Here is a 24,877-nt window from a genome sequence, read left to right as displayed (position 1 = left end):
GGATGCAGTCTTAAAAATGACAGAATGATTTCTGTTCGTTTCCAAGGCAAACCATTCAATATTACAGTAATCCAAGCCTATGCCCCAACCAGTAATGCTGAAGAAGCCGAAGTTGAACGGTTCTGTGAAGACCTACAAGACCTTTTAGAACTAACACCCAAAAAAGATGTCCTTTTCATTATAGGGGACTGGAATGCAAAAGTAGGAAGTCAAGAAACACCTGGAGTAACAGGCAAATTTGGCCTTGGAGCACAAAATGAAGCAGGGCAAAGGCTAATAGAGTTTTGCCAAGAGAACGCACTGGTCATAGCAAATACCCTCTTCCAACAACACAAGAGAAGACTCTACACATGGACATCACCAGGTGGTCAACACCGAAATCAGATTGATTATATTCTTTGCAGCCAAAGATGGAGAAGCTCTATACAGTTAGCAAAAACAAGACCAGGAGCTGTGACTCAGATCATGAACTCCTTATTGCCAAATTCAGACTTAAATTGAAGAAAGTAGGGAAAACCACTAGACCATTCAGATATGACCTAAATCAAATCCCTTATGATTATACAGTGGAAGTAAGAAATAGATTTAAGGGACTAGATCTGATAGAGTGCCTGATGAACTATGGACAGAGGTTCGTGACATTGTACAGCAGGCAGGGACCAAGATCATCCCCATGGAAAAGAAATGCAAAAAAGCAAAATGGCTGTCTGAGGAAGCCTTACAAATAGCTGTGAAAAGAAGAGAAGTGAAAAGCAAAGGAGAAAAGGAAAGATATAAGCATCTGAATGCAGAGTTCCAAAGAATAGCAAGGAGAGATAAGAAAGCCTTCCTCAGCAATCAATGCAAAGAAATAGAGGAAAACAACAGAATAGGAAAAACAAGAGATCTCTTCAAGAAAATTAGAGATATCAAGGGAACATTTTATGCAAAGATGGGCTCAATAAAGGACAGAAATGGTATGGACCTAACAGAAGCAGAAGATATTAAGAAGAGGTGGCAAGAATACACAGAAGAACTGTACAAAAAAGATCTTCACGACCAAGATAATCACGATGGTGTGATCACTCACCTGGAGCCAGACATCTTGGAATGTGAAGTCAAGTGGGCTTTAGAGAGCATCACTACGAACAAAGCTAGTGGAGGTGATGGAATTCCAATTGAGCTATTTCAAATCCTGAAAGTTGATGCTGTGAAAGTGCACTCAATATGCCAGCAAATTTGGAAAACTCAGCAATGGCCACAGGACTGGAAAAGGTCAGTCTTCGTTCCAATCCCAAAGAAAGGCAATGCCAAAGAATGCTCAAACTACCGCACAATTGCACTCATCTCAAACGCTAGTAAAGTCATGCTCAAAATTCTCCAAGCCAGGCTTAAGCAATACGTGAACCGTGGACTTCCAGATGTTCAAGCAGGTTTTAGAAAAGGCAGAGGCACCAGAGATCAAATTACCAACATCCGCTGGATCATGGAGCAAGCAAGAGAGTTCCAGAAAAACATCTATTTCTGCTTTATTGACTATGCCAAAGCCTTTGACTGTGTCGATCACAATAAACTGTGGAAAATTCTGAAAGAGATGGGAATCCCAGACCACCTGACCTGCCTCTTGAGAAACCTGTATGCAGGTCAGGAAGCAACAGTTAGAACTGGACATGGAACAACAGACTGGTTCCAAGTAGGAAAAGGAGTACGTCAAGGCTGTATATTGTCACCCTGCTTATTTAACTTATATGCAGAGTACATCATGAGGAATGCTGGGCTGGAAGAAGCACTAGCTGGAATCAAGATTGCCAGGAGAAATATCAATAACCTCAGATACGCAGATGACACCACCCTATGGCAGAAAGTGAAGAGGAACTAAAAAGCCTCTTGATGAAAGTGAAAGAGGACAGTGAAAAGGTTGGCTTGAAGCTCAACATTCAGAAAACAAAGATCATGGCATCTGGTCCCATCACTTCATGGGAAATAGATGGCAAAACAGTGAAAATGGTGTCAAACTTTATTTTTGGGGGCTCCAAAATCACTGCGGATGCTGATTGCAGCCATGAAATTTAAAGACGCTTACTCCTTGGAAGGAAAGTTATGACCAACCTAGATAGCATATTAAAAAGCAGAGACATTACTTTGCCAACAGAGGTCCGTCTAGTCAAGGCTATGGTTTTTCCCGTGTCATGTATGGATGTGAGAGTTGGACTGTGAAGAAAGCTGATCGCCGAGGAATTGATGCTTTTGAACTGTGGTGCTGGAGAAGACTCTTGAGTCCCTTGGACTGCAAGGAGATCCAACCAGTCCATTCTAGAGGAGATCAATCCTGGGTGTTCATTGGAAGGACTGATGCTAAAGTTGAAACTCCGATACTTTGGCCACCTCATGCGACGAGTTGACTCACTAGAAAAGACTCTGATGCTGGGAGGGATTGGGGGCGGGAGGAGATGGGGACGACAGAGAATGAGATGGCTGGATGGCACCGACTCGATGGACGTGAGTTTGAGTGAACTCCGGGAGTTGGTGATGGACAGGGAGGCCTGGCGTGCTATGATTCATGGGGTCGCAAAGAGTCAGACACGACTGAGCGACTGAACTGAACTGAACTGAAACTCAACAGTAAGTGATTGATTAGATGATGGCAAAAAGGAATGGAAGGATCTCAAGGAGAATTGAGGTTCTAGCTTAGATTGCTGGGCAGTAATTTCAGTAACGTGGGGAGTCAAAGAGGAGCATGTATGTAGAAATGGGTTTTATTTTAGACAAGTAAGTTCAAAGAGCTTGTGTCATTCAGGTGGTAATGTGCAATATGTGGAAATACAGATGTAAAAGCTCAAAAGAGGTTGGGGTGGAAGGAACAGGTTTGAGAATTGTGTGTATGACAGTTTAAGCCACCACAGTGGGTGTGACTGTTAGTGGAAAAGGGCAGAACTTGAGGAGAAAGGGTCAAGAACCAAATTCAGGCTCCTCAAATATCTGGAGAAGGGGAGGCAGATGCCTTCTCCCAGCAGTATGTTCTTATTTCTTCCACCCTAAAAATACTAAAAAAAGTTCTTTTTTGAACTTTTTAAGAGAAAGGGTCATTTTAGAACTTCTCTGATACATGGGTCTCAAGAAAGACTCAATATGGCTCACTAGACAAAAATCTATTTTTAATTTTATAAAGTTATACATATAAAATACATAGAGAGTACTAAAAAGGTAAGTAAAAATTTAACACCAAAGGTGGACATATCAGGGAACAATTTTTCTCAAGTTCTTTGGGATCTTACTGGTTGGTATTTGAGAAAAATAATCAAGGAGATGCAAAGACAAGTTCTTTCCATAAGTCACACCCCTTCCCAGAGAAAACAGCAAAGGAGAAATGAGGGTTTGTGATTTCTGGATTATAAACATAAATAAAAACTGAATAGACATACCTGTTATTTAAAAGTAGGGAGCCTCTGCTCCAATCTTACATGTGTTTCATGGAATACAGAGATGGGGCTTGGAGAATTCAAGGAAATCCCTTTCAAGTACTAATACAACTGTTGTTAGATTCCTTACCTCTGATCCCATATATACTGGTCACTAAGATGATTTCAAAAGCAAGAAAGCTGATTTTCATCTTTTCCCTATCTGATCCAAATGTGCAAATTGTAGCCTGTTTCCTAACCTATTTCTAAAAGCAAAGTGTATAATTGTTAAACGGAAAGTGTAATTGCAGGAATATTAAATTTCCCAAACTCAATTTAGGAAGTGCACTGAGCTATAATATAGTATAAAGGTGATTACAGAAACAAGAAGAAAATATATCTTAGAGAGATGTACAAAAAATTCTCCCAAAGGGGAATGCTTTAGCTATACTCCAGATCATCTTTTTCCTGTTTTACCCAGGAAAGAGGTAAGGGAAGAGAATAGTATTCATATTAAAAACATAAGTAGCTGATCATTGATTCTCTTTCCCCTCCTGGAGTTTCTCATGGTTCCCATTAGGGAGTGCCATAATGCCAAAGTATCTTCTAATTTTCCTGATCGGCTCATGCTCTAATAATCATTGCGGAGGAAGAGGAAAGAAAAGAGGAACACCAAGGTGAATCTAGTTATATACATCTAAGGTCATAAACAGTAGCCACTTCATGGGAGTAGGAGGAACATAGCCGTCACCAAATTGGACAGATGTTTCCAAAAGCCAAAATGATGGGAGGAGGTTTTTAAGGAAGGGAATATGTTTTACCTTCCACCAATCTTTGCAGCAGGAAGATCTATAGACAGGGCTTAACTAAGCTTGGTGAGCAGGGGAGGAGGAGTGAAAAGAAAATATTGAAAGATAAGTAACTTCAACCCTTACCCCTTCAAAGATTCTGGTTTGGTATGGTATCTATGCCGCAGAAGCAACTCCGGTGATAAACCCCTGCAGGCTGTGTTTATAATTCCTCTCTTGTTCCTGGGAAGTTTCTCAGCAATGATTTTAAAATTAAGAAACCACCAGCTCTCCACTTCCCTTTCAAATAATAAAGTGAGGAAGCCCTAAAATGAAGTACCATTTGGAGGCAGAAGAGGAGTAAGGTGGTAGTGTGGTGTGGTGTAGGTTATGAAATAACCTAGTTACTGAGGGAACAACTTGGTACCAAGTAGGCCCAGCTCAAGATAAAACCAAAGCCAAAGTTTTGATTTTCATGCTCTGTTTGCAAGAGAAAGCAGGAATGAGGGTAAGGGTGGGGCTCACAGTCCTTATTCAAGCTCCTTGTTATTTTAAAACATGAACAACTAGTAAGTCATTTTGTGCTATTGAAATGACTACACAGTTACTGGCAGTGTAAGAGCCCACAAAGCCCTGAAGACAGCCTGCTCTTCTTGTAAAGCAGTGTGGATATGTTTCAAAAGCAACTACATCCAAAAACTAGAAGTAAGAAAAGGGATATCTCAGCAAATAGGAATCTAGGTGTAGAATTTATACATACACACATATATATATCTATATTTTAAAGTATAAAATTGAGAAAGTATATACAGAAATCACACTAAATCTTAGAAAGGACATATAAAAAACAGGCCTGGAGATTATGCGAGTATGTGGGTAGATGCCTAGCAGTTGGAGGAATGCATATTGCCCAACTGCCCAGCAGCCAGCATGAGAATATCTTTCTTCTCCTTGTGGAAGCGCAGCTCCTTGCCTGCCAGCCGGGCTTCATCCAGCTCCCGCTCAGTAGAGGCCAGCTCTCTAGACAGTGCCCCTGGCACACTCTGCTCCCGGCTCACCCAGTCCAATGCCATTTGGTGGCGAATATCATCATCTAGGGCTCGGTGTGAATAATGAGCCAACACTTCCTGGAGGGGGAGAGGAATGTGAAAGTCACGGACAAAGTAAAGGTTCATTCCTCATTAACACAAGTGGGACTAGGAACTCTTAGCCTTTGAGTCCTAACCAAAGTCAGCACTGGAGTCCTCTGAGGAGAGTCTTATGGGAAAACCTCCTGGTAGGAGAAGCAAGGCAGGTAAAAGAATCACAGTTAAGATTATAGGAATCCAGTGGGCACTTTACGTAAGCCTTTCAAGACTCAACCTGGTAGGCCTGCTTATTTATAACACAACAGCCACCTCAAAACAGCCCTTCTGCCAGACTCCCCTCATCCACAGGAACTCTTACCTGCCGAGAGCACTGTCTTTCCCTCATGGCCTTAAGGCTGCCATTCCAGTGCAGCAGTTGAAAAACTGTCATTAGCTCCTGGAGGAAGAAAATACGAAGTGCCAGGACAGTGGTATATGGAGGTTGCATAAGAATTAAATATGGGGTGGGGGGGAGTACGTCCCTGGTGGTCCAGTGGTTAAGAATCTGCTTTGCAATGAAGGGGATGCAGGTTCAATCCCTGGTCAGGGAACTAAGATCCCACATGCCACAGAGCAACTAAGCCTGCGTACCACAACTAGAGTCCGTGCACCCCAACAAAAGATCCCACATGACACAATGAAAATCCAGCATGGTGCAACTAAGACCTGAGGCACCCAAATACACAATTAAATGTTTTTTAAAAAATAATTAAATGGGGACATTTTCACAAAATGTATCTGTGGGAACATGCCTTATACCAACTCTGATATGTCTGTGGGGCCTTGGGGGAAGGAAGATATTTATATTTTGAAAAATATTCTATAACCTTTTCTCCCTTCCTTTCCAACTGAGTCTTAGTATGAGGTGTGTGTGTATGTGTTTGTCTGCATGTGTGTATACAGTCTAATCCATGTTATTAGAGCCAGGGAAGTAGGTGGAATAGTATAGTACCTGAAACTCCAACATTGACTTGCCCTTGTTGGATTCCAACATGAATCGAAAAGCACCAATCCCTGTATTTGGGTTGTCAGCTTCCTCCCTGTTGCCCTGGTAACAGAGGAGAAGAAAAGACAACAGATTTTCAGTCAGGATTATCACTTTAAGCAGCACTGCCCAGGAGAAATATAATGCAAGTCACATGTTTAATTTAGTTGCCATATTACAGTAAAAACAAACAGTATTTTAAAGCATATTTTATTTAACCTAATATACTTAAAATATTATTTTAACCATAATTAGTATAAAATGTATTAATGAAACATTATTTTTCTTATACTAAGTTTTCAAAATCTGGTGTCTGTTTCATCTTACAGCATATCTGAATTCAAGTGCTCAATAGCTACATGTGGCTAGTGGGTATTCTGCTGCTCGGCACAATCCTAGAGGCCTCTGGAGCCATCACACATTTTAACTTAGGTGACAGAGATAAGTCAATCTGATTTTCCCTATTTTACAAAAGGGAGAGCACTGAAACATAGAGGAGAGCCTTGATTCAGCTAAAATAACGGAGTGAGTTCAGCATATAAGACTGGACTAACCTAGAGGACAACTAGCAAATGCATTTTAAAGAGTGACTGTAAAAGTCATAAGCATGGCAAATTCTGGGTAGCAGTTTAGCCTCCTGGACATTTGCCTCATGTGTCTTCTACTGGCGACATGACCCTGCCAGGGTCAAGTTAAGATACATTGTCCTACCTGTAAGCCTAGAGTGTATGAAAAACAATACAGTACAGAAGTTAAAAGCATGGACTGAACTACTCTTATGGTCTTGGTGAAGTCATTTAACCTCTCTGTTTCCCAGCTACCTTATTTGTAAAATGAGAATAATCATAGATCTATCTTACAGGATTATTTTAAGGATTAAAGATATTCTTTTAAAAATTTAAATTAAAAAAAGATAAATTTAGTCCAACATTTCTAAGCATATAATGTAGGTATATTATCATATTGGACCTGGTATCCAGTTACACAATCCAAATCCATTCTGGTACTGGCTCTGGTTTGTGCTATTTGGTGGTGGTTTCATATTATTGAAGATAATTCTAGGTCCAGGGTTTTGCGGGGACTTCCAAAATGAGTGCATCTCCTGGTTTACTAGTGATCCTTTTTGTCAACCTGATCTAGAAACATTAGGCCAGGAGACTACTGGTAACACAGGGATCCAACGTTCTCCTCTTGCTTCCTAAGAGGTTTCCTGCTCTTTCTAGCAAGTTCCACACACACACCTCCAAACTCCCAAGATATGAACTTTATTCTGCTCTTTTTGAGCAAAGGGATCAGGTAGAGGTCAGGAACCAATCAAGTTATATCCATTCCGTTCCGTTCCGTCGCTCAGTCGTGTCCGACTCTATGCGACCCTGTGGACTGTAGCCTACCAGGCTTCTCCGTCCATGGGATTCTCCAGGCAAGAATACTGGAGTGGGTTACCATTTCCTTCTCCAGGAAGTTATATCCAAATTCAGTTTATTGTGGGATACTTTATCATGGGGTCTTACTGTATATGTATCACACCTTAAATAATGTCAGGCACTTATTAAGCATACCATAAGTGCTAGTTTATTATCATTCTTTGCCTTCACTGTGCTAGAATCAACAAGAAGTCAGAACTACTCAAAATCAACCCACTTTGTTTTGTGGCTCATGAGAAATAATCACGCCATGCGTGGTTAAATCTTTGGGGTGAAACAAAGATCATAAAATTTGGATTTAGAAATGAAAATCTAGAGGAAGGAAGGGAAAAAGTGGTGATTTTCATTATTAGGATTTAGGACTCTGAAGCAAGCAAGAGTCTTCATTCTTATCTAGAATTGTTCACTGTGATACCTTATTCAGTACCTCCACGATACAGCACAGAACAGCTGCCAGCAGAGGCTGTGGAGCAGAGGAGTCCATCTGCCCCATGCCTTTCTCAGTTCCCCTGAGAGTTGAGGGGATCAGTATCATGGCACATCTGTAAACTATCTGGAGTATACCAAATGGCACGACCCAACATTGGCAAGTTCCATCTCATAGGATACTTCTACATCTAACAAGGTTATAAATGAACTCCATTTATTCAATAAACATTTAATCACAGAATACTTGATTAGTGATAGGAACATTAGAATATAATTGGAAAGGAATTAGAATTAATTTAATTTAATCTACTTATTTTACAAATGAGGAAATTCAGAACCACAGAAGCTAGGTGATTTGTCAAAAGACAGAATACAGTGTCAGATTCAGGACTTTTAAAGGACAAAAGTTAAAAGCAAAAAATGTGGACATCACTCTTTACCCATGGCTAAGACCAAATGAAAATCATTTTTTTTGCAGAAGGGGAATTCCACTGAGATATTAATGAGAAATTCACTAATTTGAGAGGTTCTCAATTTGAGAGGTTAATCAAAAAAGAATAGAGGCATGAAAATAATAATAGTTTACATTTCTTAAATACTTTGTAGCAGACAGTGCAGGTGACCTACCCAATGTCTATTTCCTTCTTCCATACTACAAGGCCTACTCATCTCCCAATTACCTCAGGGAAGAGTGATTTTATCCTAACTCCAAGTGGGTAAATCCTAATCTCCTTTGCCTGTAACTGATTTTAAGGTGAGAATTCTGGGCATGGGTAGTAGAAGGAAGGTCTGCTGGAGAACTTCTGGGAAGAGTCCTTACTACTAAGGAGATACTAGAAAAGATGGTCTCTTTCTGTCTCTGAATGTAGTTTTTCTCTGTATTTGACAAATGGAACTCTGTCTCTGTCTTGTACCCTGAGAGGAATCAGCCCAAGGGCAAAGCCAGTATCTAGAGGATGGCCGAGTGGAGAGATGGAAAGAATTTTGGCCAGTAGATGATGACACTCTTTTCTTTTTTTTAATCCAGGTTAAAAGTCTGTTTTGATGCTTCCCTCGTGGCTCAGTGCTAAAGAATTCACCTGCCAATACAGGAGACAGGTTTGATCCCTGATCCAGGATGATCCCACATGCCACAAAGCAACAAAGCACCACAACTATTGAGACTGTGCTCTAGAGCCTGGGAGCTGCAACTACTGAAGCCCAGCGCTCCCTAGAGACTATACTCTGCAACAAGAGAAACCACCCCAGTGGGAAGCCCACATACCGCAGCTAGAGAGTAGCCCCCACTCACCGCAACTAGAGAAAAGCCTGCGTAGCAACAAAGAGCCAGCACAGCCGAAAGTAAATAAATGAATAATTGTTTTAAAGCCTGCTTTGGACTTCCCTGGTGGTCCAGTGGTTGAGAATTTGCTAGCCAAATTGGATCACTGGTCCAGAAGATCCCACATGCCAAGGAGCAACTAAGTTGGATCACTGGTCCAGAAGATCCCACATGCCAAGGAGCAACTAAGCCTGTGCTCCACAACCACTGAGGCCCATATGCTCTAGGGCCCACGAACCATAACTACTGAGCTAACCCACCAAAAGCCCGTGCGACACAACTAGAGAGTAGCCCACAGTTGCCACAACTAGAGAAAGCCTGTGCACAACAATGAAGACCCAGTACAGACCAAAAAAACAGTCTGCTTCATTCAGATCTGGTGACCAGACTCCCAGACAGCTGATTTTGCAGGAAATTTTGCACCTGAGTGTCTCCCCACTTCACCCTCCCAAGAGTGTGCTCCTGCAGATGGGACAACAGAATTCGTCCTTATGTCAAAATGGGACCAGTCTTCAGGCTTGAAGTCCAGGTTGGAGCTGCTGTCCTAAATGATGACATTCTTAATCCATGGAATCATCCAGTCCTGAAATCTACCCTACTTCTAGACTTCTTATCATGTTAGGTAATAAATTTCCTTCCTTTATTTATTAAGTCAGTTTGAAGTGAGATTTTCTGTTACTTGCATTCAAAGGCACCTAAACAGATAACATGTGCTAAATGCTGGAACATAATCTCTTTTATCCAAGAATCCTATGTGATAGGTATAACTGTTATCCTGTTTTACAGGTGAGGAAACTGGAAAAGACTAACTTGTTCAAAGTCATATAACAAGTAGAACCAAAATTTCAAAATAAATTCAGAGCCCATGCTCATAAGCACTGCTTTCTATAATCCAAACTACTGTTTCATTTTATAATGTTGATACATTAGATGATTTAAGGCTGAAAAATGTGGTTTTAAAATTTTAACTGATTTGATTAATATAAAATGTTTTATTCCCTGCAGACACTGCTTGACAGGGGCAAAGAGTAATAGGAGAAAAACAGATGGGTCCTAGGTAACAGAAGGATTATGAGTCAAAGTGTTCAACACTAATCTACAAAACAGATAACTGAAGCAGTTTAGTATATGTAATTACATCTTAAATGTAAAGAAAACAGGAACAGAAAATTGATCTGACTGTATCTCTCTATCAGTGGTCTTTTGAGAGGAAGGATGAAAGCAGTGCTAATTTTTAAGATACACCTCTAAGCTAGAAAAGTTTGTAAGCTGACTTGGGTTCTAGTCTTGGTTCTACCATCTACAAGCCATATTACTTTAGGCAAAACTTCATTTCTGTGTTTTTAATTTTCTCATCTGTAAAAGAGGGGTATCAACAGTACTTATACCTCATAGGGAGGGCTTCCCTCATAGCTCAGTTGGTAAAGAATCTGCCTGCAATGCAGGAGATCCAGGTTTGTTTCCTGGGTTGGGAAGATGCCCTGGGAGAAGGAAATGGCAACCCACTCCAGTATTCTTGCCTGGAGGATCCCATGGGCAGAGGAGCCTGACAGGCTACAGTCCACCAGGTCGCAAGAGTCGGACATGACTTAGCGACTTAACCACCACCACCACCATACCTCATAGGACTGTTGTGAAGATGAAATGAGATAAATTACATATAAATCCCCTAGAATAGTCCCTGGTACAAAATAAATACTCAGAATTAGCTATGGTTATCATCATTATCATTTGAAAGAAGATATGCTCTTCTTAAAGAGAGTAAATAAATTATCCTCCATATTCCTAGAAACATGAAAAGACAAGACACTTGTATTGTAACATGTTCTTTATTAATAAGATGAAGTAATGGAGGCAGGAAACTAGTGACAATAAAAACAGTTGTATAAAAAAAGAGTGAAGGAAAAAGGGAGTAAGGTCTTAAACCAAAATTGGGAAAAACAAAATTCTGGTTCAATTTTTATTTTATAAAATCTCTAAAAGTCCATAAATCTTGAAATAAAGATTTCTAGATACCAGAGGCATAATGAAAGAGACAAAATAACAAAAACATACATAGACTTAGAGCCTGAAGCATTTGGAGCATGTAATTCAAAAGACTGACAGAAAATAAACAGAACAGAAATGTAGACAGGAAAGAAAACCAAAAATTCATGCTCTGTTTCCCAGTAATACTCAAGATTTCACAATCAGCCAATTCTCCCATCCCCCACTCTCCTCCTTTCCAACTCCAAGTAACTTACATTGAAAGATGCCAGGGCCTCAGAGACACTCTTCTCAATGAACTCATCAGTGATTCTCCGGGAAGGATGTTCATTAAACACAGAGTTCATTAGTGCAATCTTTGCAGCACTCCGCCGGGCTTCAGCTTTTGTGGGGCAAAACTAAGCAGTAAACAGAGAAAATATGTGTATATGTGTATCTGAGAGAGAGGAAGGAAGAAGTGGAGGAAAACACTTGGCATAGACAACACTTGCATACTCTTTGGAAAAGTCAGTTTGTTCTACATGCCCTCCAAAGTTTTTATTGTAAAATGGTCAGGGCACTTGGAAACGTAAGTTTGATTCAACATCCTGGAATCATTAAGGAACTGGAGACAGCTGTAGCTCATACCAAATTGAAGGCAGGATGGAGGAGATTGCTGAAGTCAGTATATAATCACTGGATACGAAAAGTACCTCTGTTTAAACTGTCAACAGAATTAATTACTCAAAAACCACATTCTGGCCAGTCTGTTAGAAATCTGTATCTTGTTCTTATTCTATAGATGGGCAAGATTTTTTTTTTATCCCTCTAGATAACCTAAGATTAGAACAAAGCTGTATCTAGGCTGCTTCTGCAGAGGAGCCCTCTAGTCTCTATCCGAAGCACCCATTTGGGATTCCTGGACTTTACCCTTAGCTATGTGCAGGCAGTTTCCCCACTAATGCAATGAGCCAGGGGACTATCCCTGAATGGAGTCTAAGGTCTGAGGAAGGATTTTATAGTCTTTCTCCACCCCCTCCCAGCGGAGGCAAAGAGAAGAGAGGTAGCTAGGGAAAGGAAAGCTGACTTGAGGGAAACAAGAAAAAATTAAAAATTAACTCATGTTTTTAAACTGTATCCAACATATGTATCAAAAAGTCTGATTTTCAAAAGTCTTCAATCACTCAACTTCAGATCCCTCAGTTCAGTTCAGTTCAGTTCAATTCAGTTCAGTTGCTCAGTCGTATCCGACTCTTTGCGACCCCATGAATCACAGCACGCCAGGTCTCCCTGTCCATCACCAACTCCCGGAGTTCACTCAAACTCACGTCCATCGAGTCGGTGATGCCATCCAGCCATCTCATTCTCTGTCGTCCCTGTCTCCTCCCACCCCCAATGCCTCCCAGCATCAGACTCTTTTCCAGTGAGTCAACTCGTCGCATGAGGTGGCCAAAGTATTGGAGTTTCAGCTTTAGCATCAGTCCTTAGCCACCTTTAAAATTCATTTTTACTAGCTGTTTCAAAGGCCTCTATGCCCTTTGTCATTTATGATTAGGATCAGAGAAAAGAAAGAACGTGATGTAATTTTTAAAAGTAGACCAGATTATGTCTGCTACTTAACCATCCTTAATTTCAGTAATTCCCAATTTCCTTTAGCTGACAGGTCTCTCTGAGACAACATATGGAGTTTGGTACATTAATCCTACACATCTGGCTTATTCAGTTTCTGTTTCCACTTTTCTCACTATTGATTAGCCTGTTGCCCATTCTACTGTATGGTGCTCTTTCTGAAAAATCATCTATGAAGAAAACCACAAGGAGAAATCTCACCTGCCAAAGTGGATAAAAAAGATATAAGCTGAAAGAGGCCAAGAGAGATAATTCTACTCTTTCAGGAAATAACAGAAATTGAATTACTGTAGTGGCCCAGTTTGGGGCATCCTGGAGAAGGGAAAGGCTACCCACTCCAGTATTCTGCCCTGGAAAATTCCATGGACTGTATAGTCCATGGGGTCTCAAAGAGTTGGACATGACTGAGCAACTTTCACTCACTTGGGGCATCACCATAACATTATTAAATCTTTATTCAATGGTATGATGTGGTAGGAGAAGGAAGGAAAGATCTTATTTTCTAGAGGCAAAAGATAAACATTAGTTATCTTGGGCACATATTTATTTCTCTGAAATGGCTGGGGTTCTGAGAGAAACATTTAGTCACCCGATTTGAAATGAAGCTTCCTTCGGACAGTTTCTATTTGAGACTGCAACTGAGCTACAATGGCACTCATTTGTGCAACAGATTTATTAAATGTCTATTCTGTGCTGGGCACTGAGTTGGACGGTAGAGATTTAAAACCGAATAGGAAAGAAGACTGACACTATCTCTGCCACCATAGAGCATAGTCCACTAGGAGAGAGAAACAATAAGGATATGTCGTAGTAAGTGATTTGATATGGGAAGTTCAAGGTGCTTTGGAAGCACATAGCAGAGGGTATAACTTTGTCTAAGGGTTATTCAAGCCATACGGAAAACAGAACAAAAGTATCGAGTCTCCTCCCTAAATTCCTATTCAAGCTATAAGTTGACATTTGAGGAAGCTACTTTCCTCTCTGCAGTGTGAAAAATTCATCATTGATGATAATATTCACACTGGTCAAATTTCTTGTTACCCTATAATAGCATCAATTCTTTTCATCATCATATACAAGTCTTTTATATAATTGTAGACTGTTCGTACCAGAAATACTGGCTAGAAATAATCTACTGTATCTCCTTCATGTTATAGATGGAGAAACCGAGGCCCATAAAAATTACTTGACTTGCCCTGCTGGCAGTCAGGGGAATGAGAATTTGGATCTGCTAACTCTTAGATGAGTACTATTTCCACCATACATAGTCCTTCTCCTTTGATTTCTTAGAGAACTCAAAACACTGCTTTCCTTGGCCATAGCCTATGAAAAAGTAGTGCAGGCAATGGATATCATCCTATGTTCTCAAAAAGAGACAGCAGGAAACTGGAAAACCAGATCAGAACATGAGTTAGGTGCTAGTAGTTTGCTTTTCTTTCAGCTTTCAAAAACTCAAACCCACTTAACAGAAAACAACAAAATTCTGCAAAGCAATTATCTTTCAATTAAAAACTAAATAAATTAAAAAAACACAAAACCTCAAACTCACTGGAGGAGGGCATGACAACTCACTCCACTATTCTTATCTGAGAATCCCATGAATAGCGGAGCTTGGCAGGCTCCATAGGATCTCAAAGAGTCAGGCAAGACTGAAGCGACTTGGCACACACACTAAAAAGAAAAGCACGCTACAAAGGTTGTTTTCTGGTCAAATGAGCCTCAGATGTTTATTAGAATGATTTACCCAGAACTGGTCCAAGTCCTCAAATAGGTGACTTTGGACAGAGATTTAATGACCAAAGTGATAGCGAAAGCCACTAGTAGTACCTACGGATTTATCTCTGCTACATCTGCCTCCCAGCTCTTACCTGGAAACTCCCAAAGCAACTTCCTCCAGGCAGGGTGACATAGCAGACATAGGGAGGACTGTTGGCGGGGACCATCTCATAAACCACTAGGGCCCCATTCTTCAAGTCAGCCCCTCGTGACTGTTTCATCTGCCAGAATTCCTGAAGTGCTTCCACCACATTCACTATAAAAAGAGAAGTAGTTAAGTTCAGCAATAAGAATGCTTCCAAATGTTGCTCTGCTTCAATACACTATCTGTAACCTGTACTTACATTAAGAGACTACCCCTTCTTATATGCCCACCTATCACCATTTAAAAGCATTTAAATTAATAAGCCAAGGCTGTAATTAAGTTCATTTGCATAGGAAGACCAGAATATACTTCCCTCACCTCTCTCACCTCACATTTTGGTTAGCCTTAGACACCAAAGGAGAATAGCATAAATATTGGAGGCCAGAGTTTCCAAGGTCAGCATACCATTTTTACTACCTGATGAAGTACAAGTAGATTATTCCACAATTAGTCAGCTGGCCAAGAATAGTAATAACCACCATGATCATAAGTGCTAACGTTTACCAAACTTACTGTATGTCATATTTTCTCAGAGTGCTTTACCCATACAATCATGAGGCAGGTACTTTTATTATCCCCATATTACAGGTGAGGGAAATGAGGTATAGAGAGGTTAAATATCTTGCCCAAGGATATAACAGAAAGCAGAAGAGCAAGAACTCCAACCGAGGTAGTCTTGGTTCCCAGGTGGGTTCCCAGGTGGCACAGTGGTAACGAATTTGCCTGCCAATGCTGGAGACGTGTGATATGCAGATATGCGGGTTCAATCCCTGAGTCGGGAAGATCTCCTGGAGGAGGAAATGGCAACCCACTCCAATATTCTTGCCTGGAAAATTCCATGGACAGAGGAGCCTGGTGGGCTACAGTCCATGGGGTTGCAAAGAGTCAGACATGACTGAGCACGCATGCATGTCATGTCATTCTTGGTTCCAGAGTCAATGTTCTTAATCATTAAGTAATACTGTCACTCAAGGACATATGGCCCTATTAGCCATTTTCAAGGCTGTGCTTCTGGTGAGCAAACCCCTGGCTAGATTCCTTTTCCACCCTGAAATACTACGTGTATACTATATATATGAGAGAGACAGAGAGATAGGGAGAGAGAAAGAGGGGGAGAAGGAAAGAAAGAAAGAGAATGAATTCTGAGGCTTTCCCTAGGCATAAATGATTTTAGAAAGGACTGAATATTGGGAAACATTCCTCCACAAATCTCTAGCACTACTCTCCATCTTGCTAGGTACACCGAGATTTCAAGGTCCTGACTACTCTTTACTTGGATAATTTCTCAGGATTGAATTTGCAGCAAGAAACCTTGAGGAATATGTCTCTGACTAGGATAAGGGACAAGTTTGCTTACTATTACTATAAAATGGCAGGTTCCCCAAGCTCAGGGTTCCTCTCCTGTAATGCAGCCCATGGCCTGTGCAAGGATCTACCTGAACCCTCCTTGTCAGACAGGGGAGGCAAGGGAAACCGGCAAGACAAACAGGAGGCTCATGCTACATGCTGTGCTGAGTAATAAAGGCCTTTGTCTCTCACCCAGAGTCTCTTGGCTTCTGCCAGCATCTATGAAACAGCAACCATCTACATAATAAGTTGTTGTTGTTGTCATTCAGTTGCTCAGTGTGTCCCACTCTTTGCGACCCCATGGACTGCAACACACCAGGCCTCCCTGTCCCTCACCATCTCCCAAAGTTTGCCGAAGTTCATGTCCATTGCATCGGTGATGCCATCCAGCCGTCTCATCCTCTGACACCCTCTTTTCCTTCTGCCCTCAATCTTTCCCACCATCAGGGGCTTTTCCAATGAGTCGGCTCTTCACTTCAGGTGGCCAAAGTATTGGAGCTTCAGCTTCAGCATCAGTCCTTCCAATGAATATTCTGGGTCAATTTCCTTTAGGATTGACTGGTTTGGTCTCCTCACTGTCCAGAGGACTTTCAGGAGTCTTCTCCAGCACCACAGTTCGGTGGCATCAATTCTTTGGCATTCTGCCTTCTTTACGGTCCAGCTCTTACAAATAGTAATTAGTTGTCAATAGAGTTAAATCAAACTCCAGACTTGACACTGTATTCCAGGACAGTTCCCCTCATCCCCTAATACCTAGATTCAATTATTCCACAAAAATTATCGAGTACCTACTCTGTGCTAGACTGTGTGCTGCTGCTAGGCTACAATCATGAGCAAAATCCTGTTCCTTTTCCCTTGCAGCTTACAGTCTAAACAGGGAGAGAGAGATTAACCAAATGGTCTCAAACAAATAAAAAACTACAACTGAGATAAATGCTATAAAGGAGTGGGAAATGGTGGGAAATGTAGGAAACATGTGATCCAATTAAGAAGGTCAAAGAAAGCTACCCTGACAAGGTAATATTTAAGCTCGGATATAAGTATCGCTAGGCGAAAAGGTGAGAGAAAAGTGCTCTGAACAGAAGAAATCGCATGGACAACGGCTCTGTAGCAGCAGGAAGTACAATGAATAAGGGGACTAGCCAGAAAAGAGACAGTGAGGGGTAATATAATGCAAGATGAGGTTGCAAGAAAAAAAAAAAAAAGCCAGGGCCAGATCAGGTCAGATGTGATGGGTCATGTTAGAATACTGGCTTTATCCTGGAGCAATGGGAAACTACTGAAGGGTTTTTAAATGGATGGCGGGATAAAATCAGTTTGCCTTTGGAAAGGATCTCTTTGACTCTAGGGTTCCAAAATTTCAAATGGCTTTAACTAAAAGCCTCATAACAATAAATTATCACACACATTCACCAATTATCTTCCATGACCACTCTCCACCCTTTGTTACAATAAGGACTGGTTAATTCTACTATATTATGTGAGTTAAGGTCTGACGAGGAGAAGACAACAAGATGGGTCAGACATGCAAGAAATTTGTTGGGGAGGAAGGAGAAGGGAGAGCCTTCAGATCAGGTTCAAGGTCTGACACCTGTGGAAGGAGAAAGGGAAGGCAGGAAGTGCGGATATGAGAGTCTCAGACTGCAGCACAGTTCCAAGAAGGGTTTGGCCAGGTAACCAAACCAAAAGAATCCCACATCTCAGGATGTGCCTGAGTTAGCACCCCTGCTACGCTCAGTCACTGACAGAGCAGCCTACAGGATGCAAACATGGTGATGAACTCAGAGGGGACAGCAGTTAAAGGCTGTCAGTCAGTTATGCTCCCTGCAGCACCAGATATTAACCAGCACATTTTCATGGCTGCCACATACACACTAAGCAAAATGCTGAGCACTCAATAGGTGCACAGCTATATTCCAGACATTAGAGATGCCAAGACGAGTAACATACATTTCCTGCCAGGAAGGTGTTCAAAATGTACAAATACAAGGTGTTCAAAATGGACAATAATAACTTATCTTACTGCTCTGCAAATGAAGCAAGCACTCCATGTACCAACCAGGGTTTGAAAAGCAGCATAAGCTCTTAACTAATACCCTGTATTTAACTGACTTTTTAAAATGTTCATTCTTCCACTAAAAGACAGCATGAAAAGGAAACTTTCTCTTTCCCACCCTTAGTTTTAGCAGGGACTCTTCAAAGGTCATTGCTGCCCAGAAAGTTTAGCCACCTTTGTTCTTTTCATTGAGATCTTTTCAGGCTCAGTTCCCTCTTTGAGGCAATCTAGCACAACGTGCTGGGTGACAGGTCCCATGACATGCAAACAACACGGAGAATACTGAAATAAAGAGGAAGGGGAGAAGACTGCTATAATGGGGAAGGTCCTATTAAAAAGCATATGACCGTTCTATATCCAGTTAAATCCCTTTTGGCACAGACTACAAGGCTTTTTTAAAAATAATTACTCAAAGCCAAATGAGATAGGGAGTCTTATTTCAGAAATGTATGAAATGAGAAATTGGGCAAAGGATCAGGGAAAAAGGCAATGAATTGTGATCTGCATTTGAAAATGCTCATAAGTGTTAGTTGCTCAGCTGTGTCCAGCCCTTTGCAATCCCATGGACTGTAGCCCACCAGGCTCCTCTGTCCATGAAATTCTCCAGGCAAGAATATTGTATCTTCCCTGCCATTTCCTTCTCTAGGACATCTTCCCTGGCTAGGGATCAAACCTGGGTCTCCGGAATTGCAAGCAGATTCTTTACTGTCTGAACCACCATGGAAGCCCATGAGGCTCATTCATTTCTAGATCTAAAAGGGACTTGAGAGATTATCCAGTCTATCTCAGGCTAAGGAAGGGTAAGTGACGTGGTTGAGGTCACATAGCTGTAGCAGAACCTGAGGCCGATGTTTTTCCAACTTGGGAATCTTAACCCAGGGTCCAAAGTCCACTCTGTGGTTGAACTTCATAGGGGTTCACAAGACCTTTAAAACTCTAAGTAAAATTAAGCATGTGTGTGTGTGCGCGCACACGCATATGAGTGTTTGTGTGTGTGTGCATGTGCATGTGTAGGAGAATACTCATAGTTTTTATCGGATTTTCAGTGACAAACCATGGATATAATGGCTTACATAAAGATGGCTAAAGGACAGTGAGGTAGAAGGGTAGCAATTACTGAGACATACACATCTGACAGCTACAATTGGTTTTGGGAGGTCACTGATAGATTCTGGGCTGAAAGGGACAGGAAAGACCAAGGTAGTGAAGAATATTTAAGTGCTCGTACCATAATTTTAAACAACAACATGAAAGAGAATACTTTTGGTTTTTCCCTTAGGAGATAAAATATTAGATGAATGTCTTAAGTGGTAAGAGAAACAGAGTGCACATACACCAGAGTAAAAATACTAAAACAACACATGAAACTATAATAAAAAATTGTATAAAAATAAAAAATTTTATAGTGGGGCAGCATGGATAAATAGATAATGAAATTAAGTGAGTGAGAAGGTTCTCTCTGATCATACAACATGGTAAGAATAGTGTGGCCTGGATTAATTCAATTTACTATGAAGATAGGGAAACTGGTTAACAATATTTCACCTGACTTCCTATTTCAGTTTGTAGAAGGTACCCCTGAATAGCCCACAGTGCACAGTCTCCAGAAGGGAAGGATTGAAAAGTGACAGTGACTTTGGGAGAGGACTATGGTAAGAGGAATAATGCACCCTGCCAAGAGGTTCGTGTTCTAATCCTTGGAACCTGTGAATGTTACCTTATGTGGCAAAGATTTTGCAGATGTGATTAAGTTAGGGATATGAGATGGAGAAATTATCATGGATTATCTTGGTGGGTCCTAAATATAATCCCAGGGGTCCTTAGGGAAGGAGACTTGATGAAAAACAGAAGAGGAGAAAGCAGCAGGAACATGGAGGCAGAGATTAGACTGATGCTGCCACAAACCAGGGAATTCTGGGAGCACCAGAAGCTGGAAGAGGCAAAGAAACAGATTCTCCCCTAGAGCCTCTGGAGGGAATACGGGCCTGCTGTGACACCTTGACTGTGGCCCAGTGATACTGATTTTTAACTTCTGGGCTTTAGAACTATGAGAGAATAAATTTCTTCTGTTTTAAGCTAAGTGTGTGATCATTTGTTAGAGCAGCCACAGGAAACGAATACAGGGTCTAATCCTACATTTCAAACATTGCAAATATCCAGACCAATCATTTTATTAATAACTACATAGTTACTTAGAACAAAGAAGCTGTCTGTGATTCTGAGGAAAAGGAATAATTAAACAGAAAATACCACATAAGATTCATTTGTTCAACCTAGTGAAGTAGCTGGGCTGAATTTCCAATCAGGTAACCATATGTAATATAAAAGGATGGCAATAATTTTTAAAATTTATTTGGCTGCAGAGGATCTTTAGTTGCAGCATGTGAGCTCTTAGTTGCAGCATGTGGAAATCTAGTTCCCTGACCAGGGATAAAAACCTGGTTCCCTGCATTGGAAGTGAGAAGTCTTAGCCACCAGACCACCAGGAAAGTCCCATGGGACAGCAATAATTTTTTTAAAAGATAGGTTTGAAGAGGGTAACACAGAAGTTACAGAACAAGGAAAGCAACGTGGTTGTTCAGGCAATTGTGCCAGCTTAGAGATTACCAGCTGTGAGTCCTTAGAAGAAGGGGTCTATATGCCATGTGGAAAGGGGGTAAATGAAGTGGTTATGCTAACAGTACCTATCAAATGCACAGTTTTCAAAGCATTTCCACATGCATAATAATAGCAACCACCCATTGAGTACTAACTAGCTGCTGCATGCATTCGTTTAATCCACGCAGAACTGTTAAGATAGGCATTGTAATACCCACTAAACAAATAGTGAACAAGTTAGGAAACAGACCACAGTGGCAGAACCAGAATTTAGAACCAATGTTTGTTTGCCTCTCAAAACAATCCTCTTTCTGCTGTATTGTCCTGTTTTATTGCATCATTTATTCTCACACATGCTCTATAAAGTGGACTGTGAGCTCCATGAAGATAGGGACTGAGTTTCTTGTTCACCCCTGGTGATCAATAAATATTCATTAACTGAATGAATGGAATAGGTGAGGCCTAGAGAGAGAAAGTAATTTATCCAAGATCACACAGCCACTATTTGACAGGGCCAGATTCTCTGATTCCAAATCCTGTGCATTAAACTGGTTAAGATCCTACAGCATATTGAGCTAGGTGTGCATCTCGGGTGGGGACTGCAGGGAGAGATACAGGACAAATAAGTGAGATAATAGAAGAATCTAATGCTGAGAGCCTACAGGAGTGAAGGTAAATCTAAAGACCATGCCTGGAAAAGGTGAATTTGGAGCAGTCAGGAGGAAGATGAAAGATCTGAATTGAAGATAATCCAGTAAAACACTGCAGGATTGAGGGCTGTTCTGGGAAAAGACTAAAGTAAATTATATGCAGGGGAATAGAGCCAGCCCCCAAATACCATGCCATCAGTCACAAGGGTGTGTGGACACAGGCCAGTGGCAGTTTTGCCTATTAATTGAAGCAGAGTAAGTGATTCCATGTGGTGAAAGTCTTCTGAGCCAAATCGGCAGAGATTCTGCTTGCCTGAAGCTGAACTATCTGCCAAACTTTCCCAAAGTACTGGCTGGACACCCAGACTGGAAATGAGAAACTCAAGAATAACAAGAAGAACTGTGGTGGGAGGTAGGCAAGCTGAAGGACTGAACTGCTAGAGAGTCTGAATGCTAACCGGTTGCTCTTTGTCAGCATAATTCCCTTGTACCCTCACCCTCATCCTTTCTAAGGAAATGAAAAAGTTTTTACAGGATGCTCAGTTTAAACCAGAGCCTCTTGAAGTAACACAGACAAAAAAAATTGTCACTCCTCTATAATTTTAATAAACACCTATAAGATTCTAGGAAGAAGGCTTCAGATTTAGGGTTGCTAATCCTTTGCTCAGAAGCAAAGAACTTCCCTTGGTCTCAATTTAAAAGAGACATGAAATAACAGGACAATAGCTAATGGCAATTCCATTACAGTGCCCTGTTAAATCCAGGCATTAAACTAGAAAAAAAACAATTAAATTCCCTCACGATGAATTTCAAGATAATATGCATTTGTATTCCCAGCATCTAGCAGAGTGCCAGCCCCTTGGTAGCAGTTTAAAATGTTAAAGAACAAAGGGAAACTGATGGGAAATGTAATCATTGTGCAAATAAAGCAAAATGGATCTTAAAATGTTTTCATAGAAATCATTGGTTTTACACTCAGGATTTAACAGTGAGAGAAAATATGTATTCTTCCCAAAGAAATGAACCAATAAACTTGAGAGGATATTTATCCTTTTTAAAGTACCCATTATATCTGTCAGGTGCAATATATCATTTATTGAGACAATGATTCCAAAGGAAATCAAAGCTCAGTGAAGTTAAGTCTCTTCCACAGAGACATAGCTGGCAAGTGACAGAGATTTAATCTGGGATTTAATCCAGACTTGTCTGACTCCAAAGCCTTTGTGTGTGCTCTTCTCACTGCACTTTCTCAGGAAGAAAAAAAAGTCATTACAAGAAAGCCCTCAAGCTTTCTCTGTCCTAAAGAGATAAACTAGAAAGTTAGAGATACAGTCACTTCCAGGTCAAGCAGGACTTAACCATGCAGACAGAAGTGATGTCTCAGAAATTTCAGACCTGAATTCTGTATCTCACACCCCTTACTATATATTTCTTTTTACACTATAAATCTTGGAACTCAAACTCATGATATCCTGCGCACTGGTTAAACACAAACAACAAAGAAAATCCTCACATCCCCCTTTTCAGAAACCTGGGAAATTAGGCATGTTTAAGATGAAGATTTCTAAAGGAAATAGGGTTTCTGTCTGGCTCATTTCCACTGAATTTAACATTGAGAGAGCCAAGCCCTGGGATTTATCCTCAGTTCCTGGGCAAGGGCCAGGAAAACAGAGCCAGACAGACAGAGAGGCTGGAGTTGTGAAGCTCCATACTTAACAAGACACCGAAGTAGGGCACTAAGTCACAGGAAGCTGGCGGGGGTCCAAATTTAAAAGCACAATTTACAGGTGACTTGTGAAAGCCCTGCCTAATTCCCCAGTAAATCTGAAGTTGCACTGGAAATCTCAGAGTGACATAAGTAAGAAAAGAATTTAAAAGTCAAGGTTAAGGAGATAGAGTAAATTAGCCAGGAGCCCAGGAATTGCTGTGATCACAGAAGAAAGACTGAGAGGATGTGACTGAGAAATGTCTTGGTTCTGAGATAAAGGATAGGATCCCACACAATGGGGACTGGTCTGTAAAGGCAGAGAGATGTTAAAGCACTAAGCTACAGGAGGAAGTCCATTTCTAAAAAGGAAAAGATTGGGAAGAAAAGAAGGCTACACCTGTAAAAACGGGTCCCTGGAGAATATAGTAGTAACTCAGTAAAGGGGAGGGGTGAGAGGCTTAAACGTGTGTATGAATATGCGCGTCTGTGCGTGTGCGTGTGTGTGTGTAGCCCTGAAGGAAACTCCCCAAAAGGAAATGCATATGAGGGCTCTGAGCCAGGAAAAGCGATCCAGAGGACTGTGGGAGCAAAGCTCCCTTACAGACAGGGTGTCCCGGAGGAGGCCAGACCCCGCAGACTCACCTCGGCCATAGCCCTGCGTGTGTTTGGCGAAGCTTCTCACCACGGCCTCCACGGCCTCCCGCAGTACCACAGGGCTGCCTGCGGCGCCGGGGGGCAGCGGCAGCCCGGCGGCCCCGGACAGAAGCAGAGGCGGCGGGGGCGGTGCGGGGGGCGGCGGGGCCGGCGGAGGGCCCGCTGGGGGTGTGGCGGTGGCAGCCGCGGCCCCAGTCACTCCGGGCCGAAGCGCTCGCAGAGTGCCCCTCCCGCTGGTGCCCACTCCAGGCTGCAGTCGCTGCGCTCGCAAGGTCTCCATCCCGGCCGCCAGTGGAGTAGCGGCCCGGAGCCTGCCAGCCTGGCGAGCTAACGGTCCCAGCCGCCCCAGCCAGCGAGCGCCCAGGGACTGAAGGAGGTGCTGGAGCCCAGCCGTCAGTCAAACGGGGGCGGGGACGAGCCAAGTCCTATGCCAATCACCAGAGATGGGGCGGGAGCTGGCCGGCTGCCCCTCCACCATAGGCAAATTATTGAGGGCGGAGGTTCTGAGCAACCAATTACAAAGAGAAAAAGCGATACCTCTACCCTGCAGAAGCTTAGCTCCGGCGCATCTTTGCGAGTTCTAGAAAGCCGGCCAGACTCCTAGGGCGAGGCTAGAGGGGGAAGAAAAGGGGGCCTGGATGCATGACTGGGGAGAACTGTAGACAGAATGAGAAGATTCTTAGTCTTGGTCCGATCACTTCATTTCATAGATGTAGGTGAGGAAACTGACTCAGAGAAGTGATATGACTTGTTCAAGATCATATGCAATTGATAATGGAGCTAAAGGAAGGAAAGATACTGACATTTAATGAGCACATACTTACTGTACGTCAGACACTGTACAATGTACTTTAGTGGATTGTCTTATCTAATAATTGCAATCACTAACTAGATTGTA

The 24,877-nt window shown here is 41.8% G+C and overlaps 1 protein-coding gene across 1 annotated transcript; it reads right to left on the bottom strand.

Moving 5' to 3' along the window:
- Positions 1-737: 737 nt before the first annotated feature.
- Positions 738-24,361, bottom strand: LIX1L (limb and CNS expressed 1 like). Its single transcript, XM_055401597.2, has 6 exons — positions 23,968-24,361; positions 14,914-15,077; positions 11,695-11,835; positions 6,245-6,340; positions 5,612-5,689; positions 738-5,292 (listed from the first exon to the last, which is right to left on the bottom strand). Exons 1-6 carry the CDS (start codon positions 24,257-24,259, stop codon positions 5,050-5,052), a joined length of 1,014 nt encoding a protein of 337 aa, XP_055257572.1. The 5' UTR covers positions 24,260-24,361; the 3' UTR covers positions 738-5,049.
- Between the last annotated feature and the right edge of the window lie 516 nt (positions 24,362-24,877).

Source organism: Moschus berezovskii, chromosome 4 (assembly GCF_049115385.1).
Source record: "Moschus berezovskii isolate FMDL1 chromosome 4, NW_MosBer_1.0, whole genome shotgun sequence".
NCBI classification, from domain to species: Eukaryota; Metazoa; Chordata; class Mammalia; order Artiodactyla; family Moschidae; genus Moschus; species Moschus berezovskii.
The sequence above is the reverse complement of the archived record's forward strand: the minus strand, read 5'-3'. Positions and strand labels throughout refer to the sequence as shown.

Bases quoted from the DNA above. Each gene is read 5' to 3' on its own strand.
- LIX1L (XM_055401597.2), bottom strand. From the start codon at position 24,259: ATGGAGACCTTGCGAGCGCAGCGACTGCAGCCTGGAGTGGGCACCAGC. The intron at 11,836-14,913 runs GTAAGAGCTGGG...TTTACTGCTTAG, and splicing joins GTTGCTTTGGGAGTTTCCAG to TTTTGCCCCACAAAAGCTGA. The intron at 5,293-5,611 runs GTAAGAGTTCCT...CTCCCCCTCCAG, and splicing joins AAAGACAGTGCTCTCGGCAG to GAAGTGTTGGCTCATTATTC.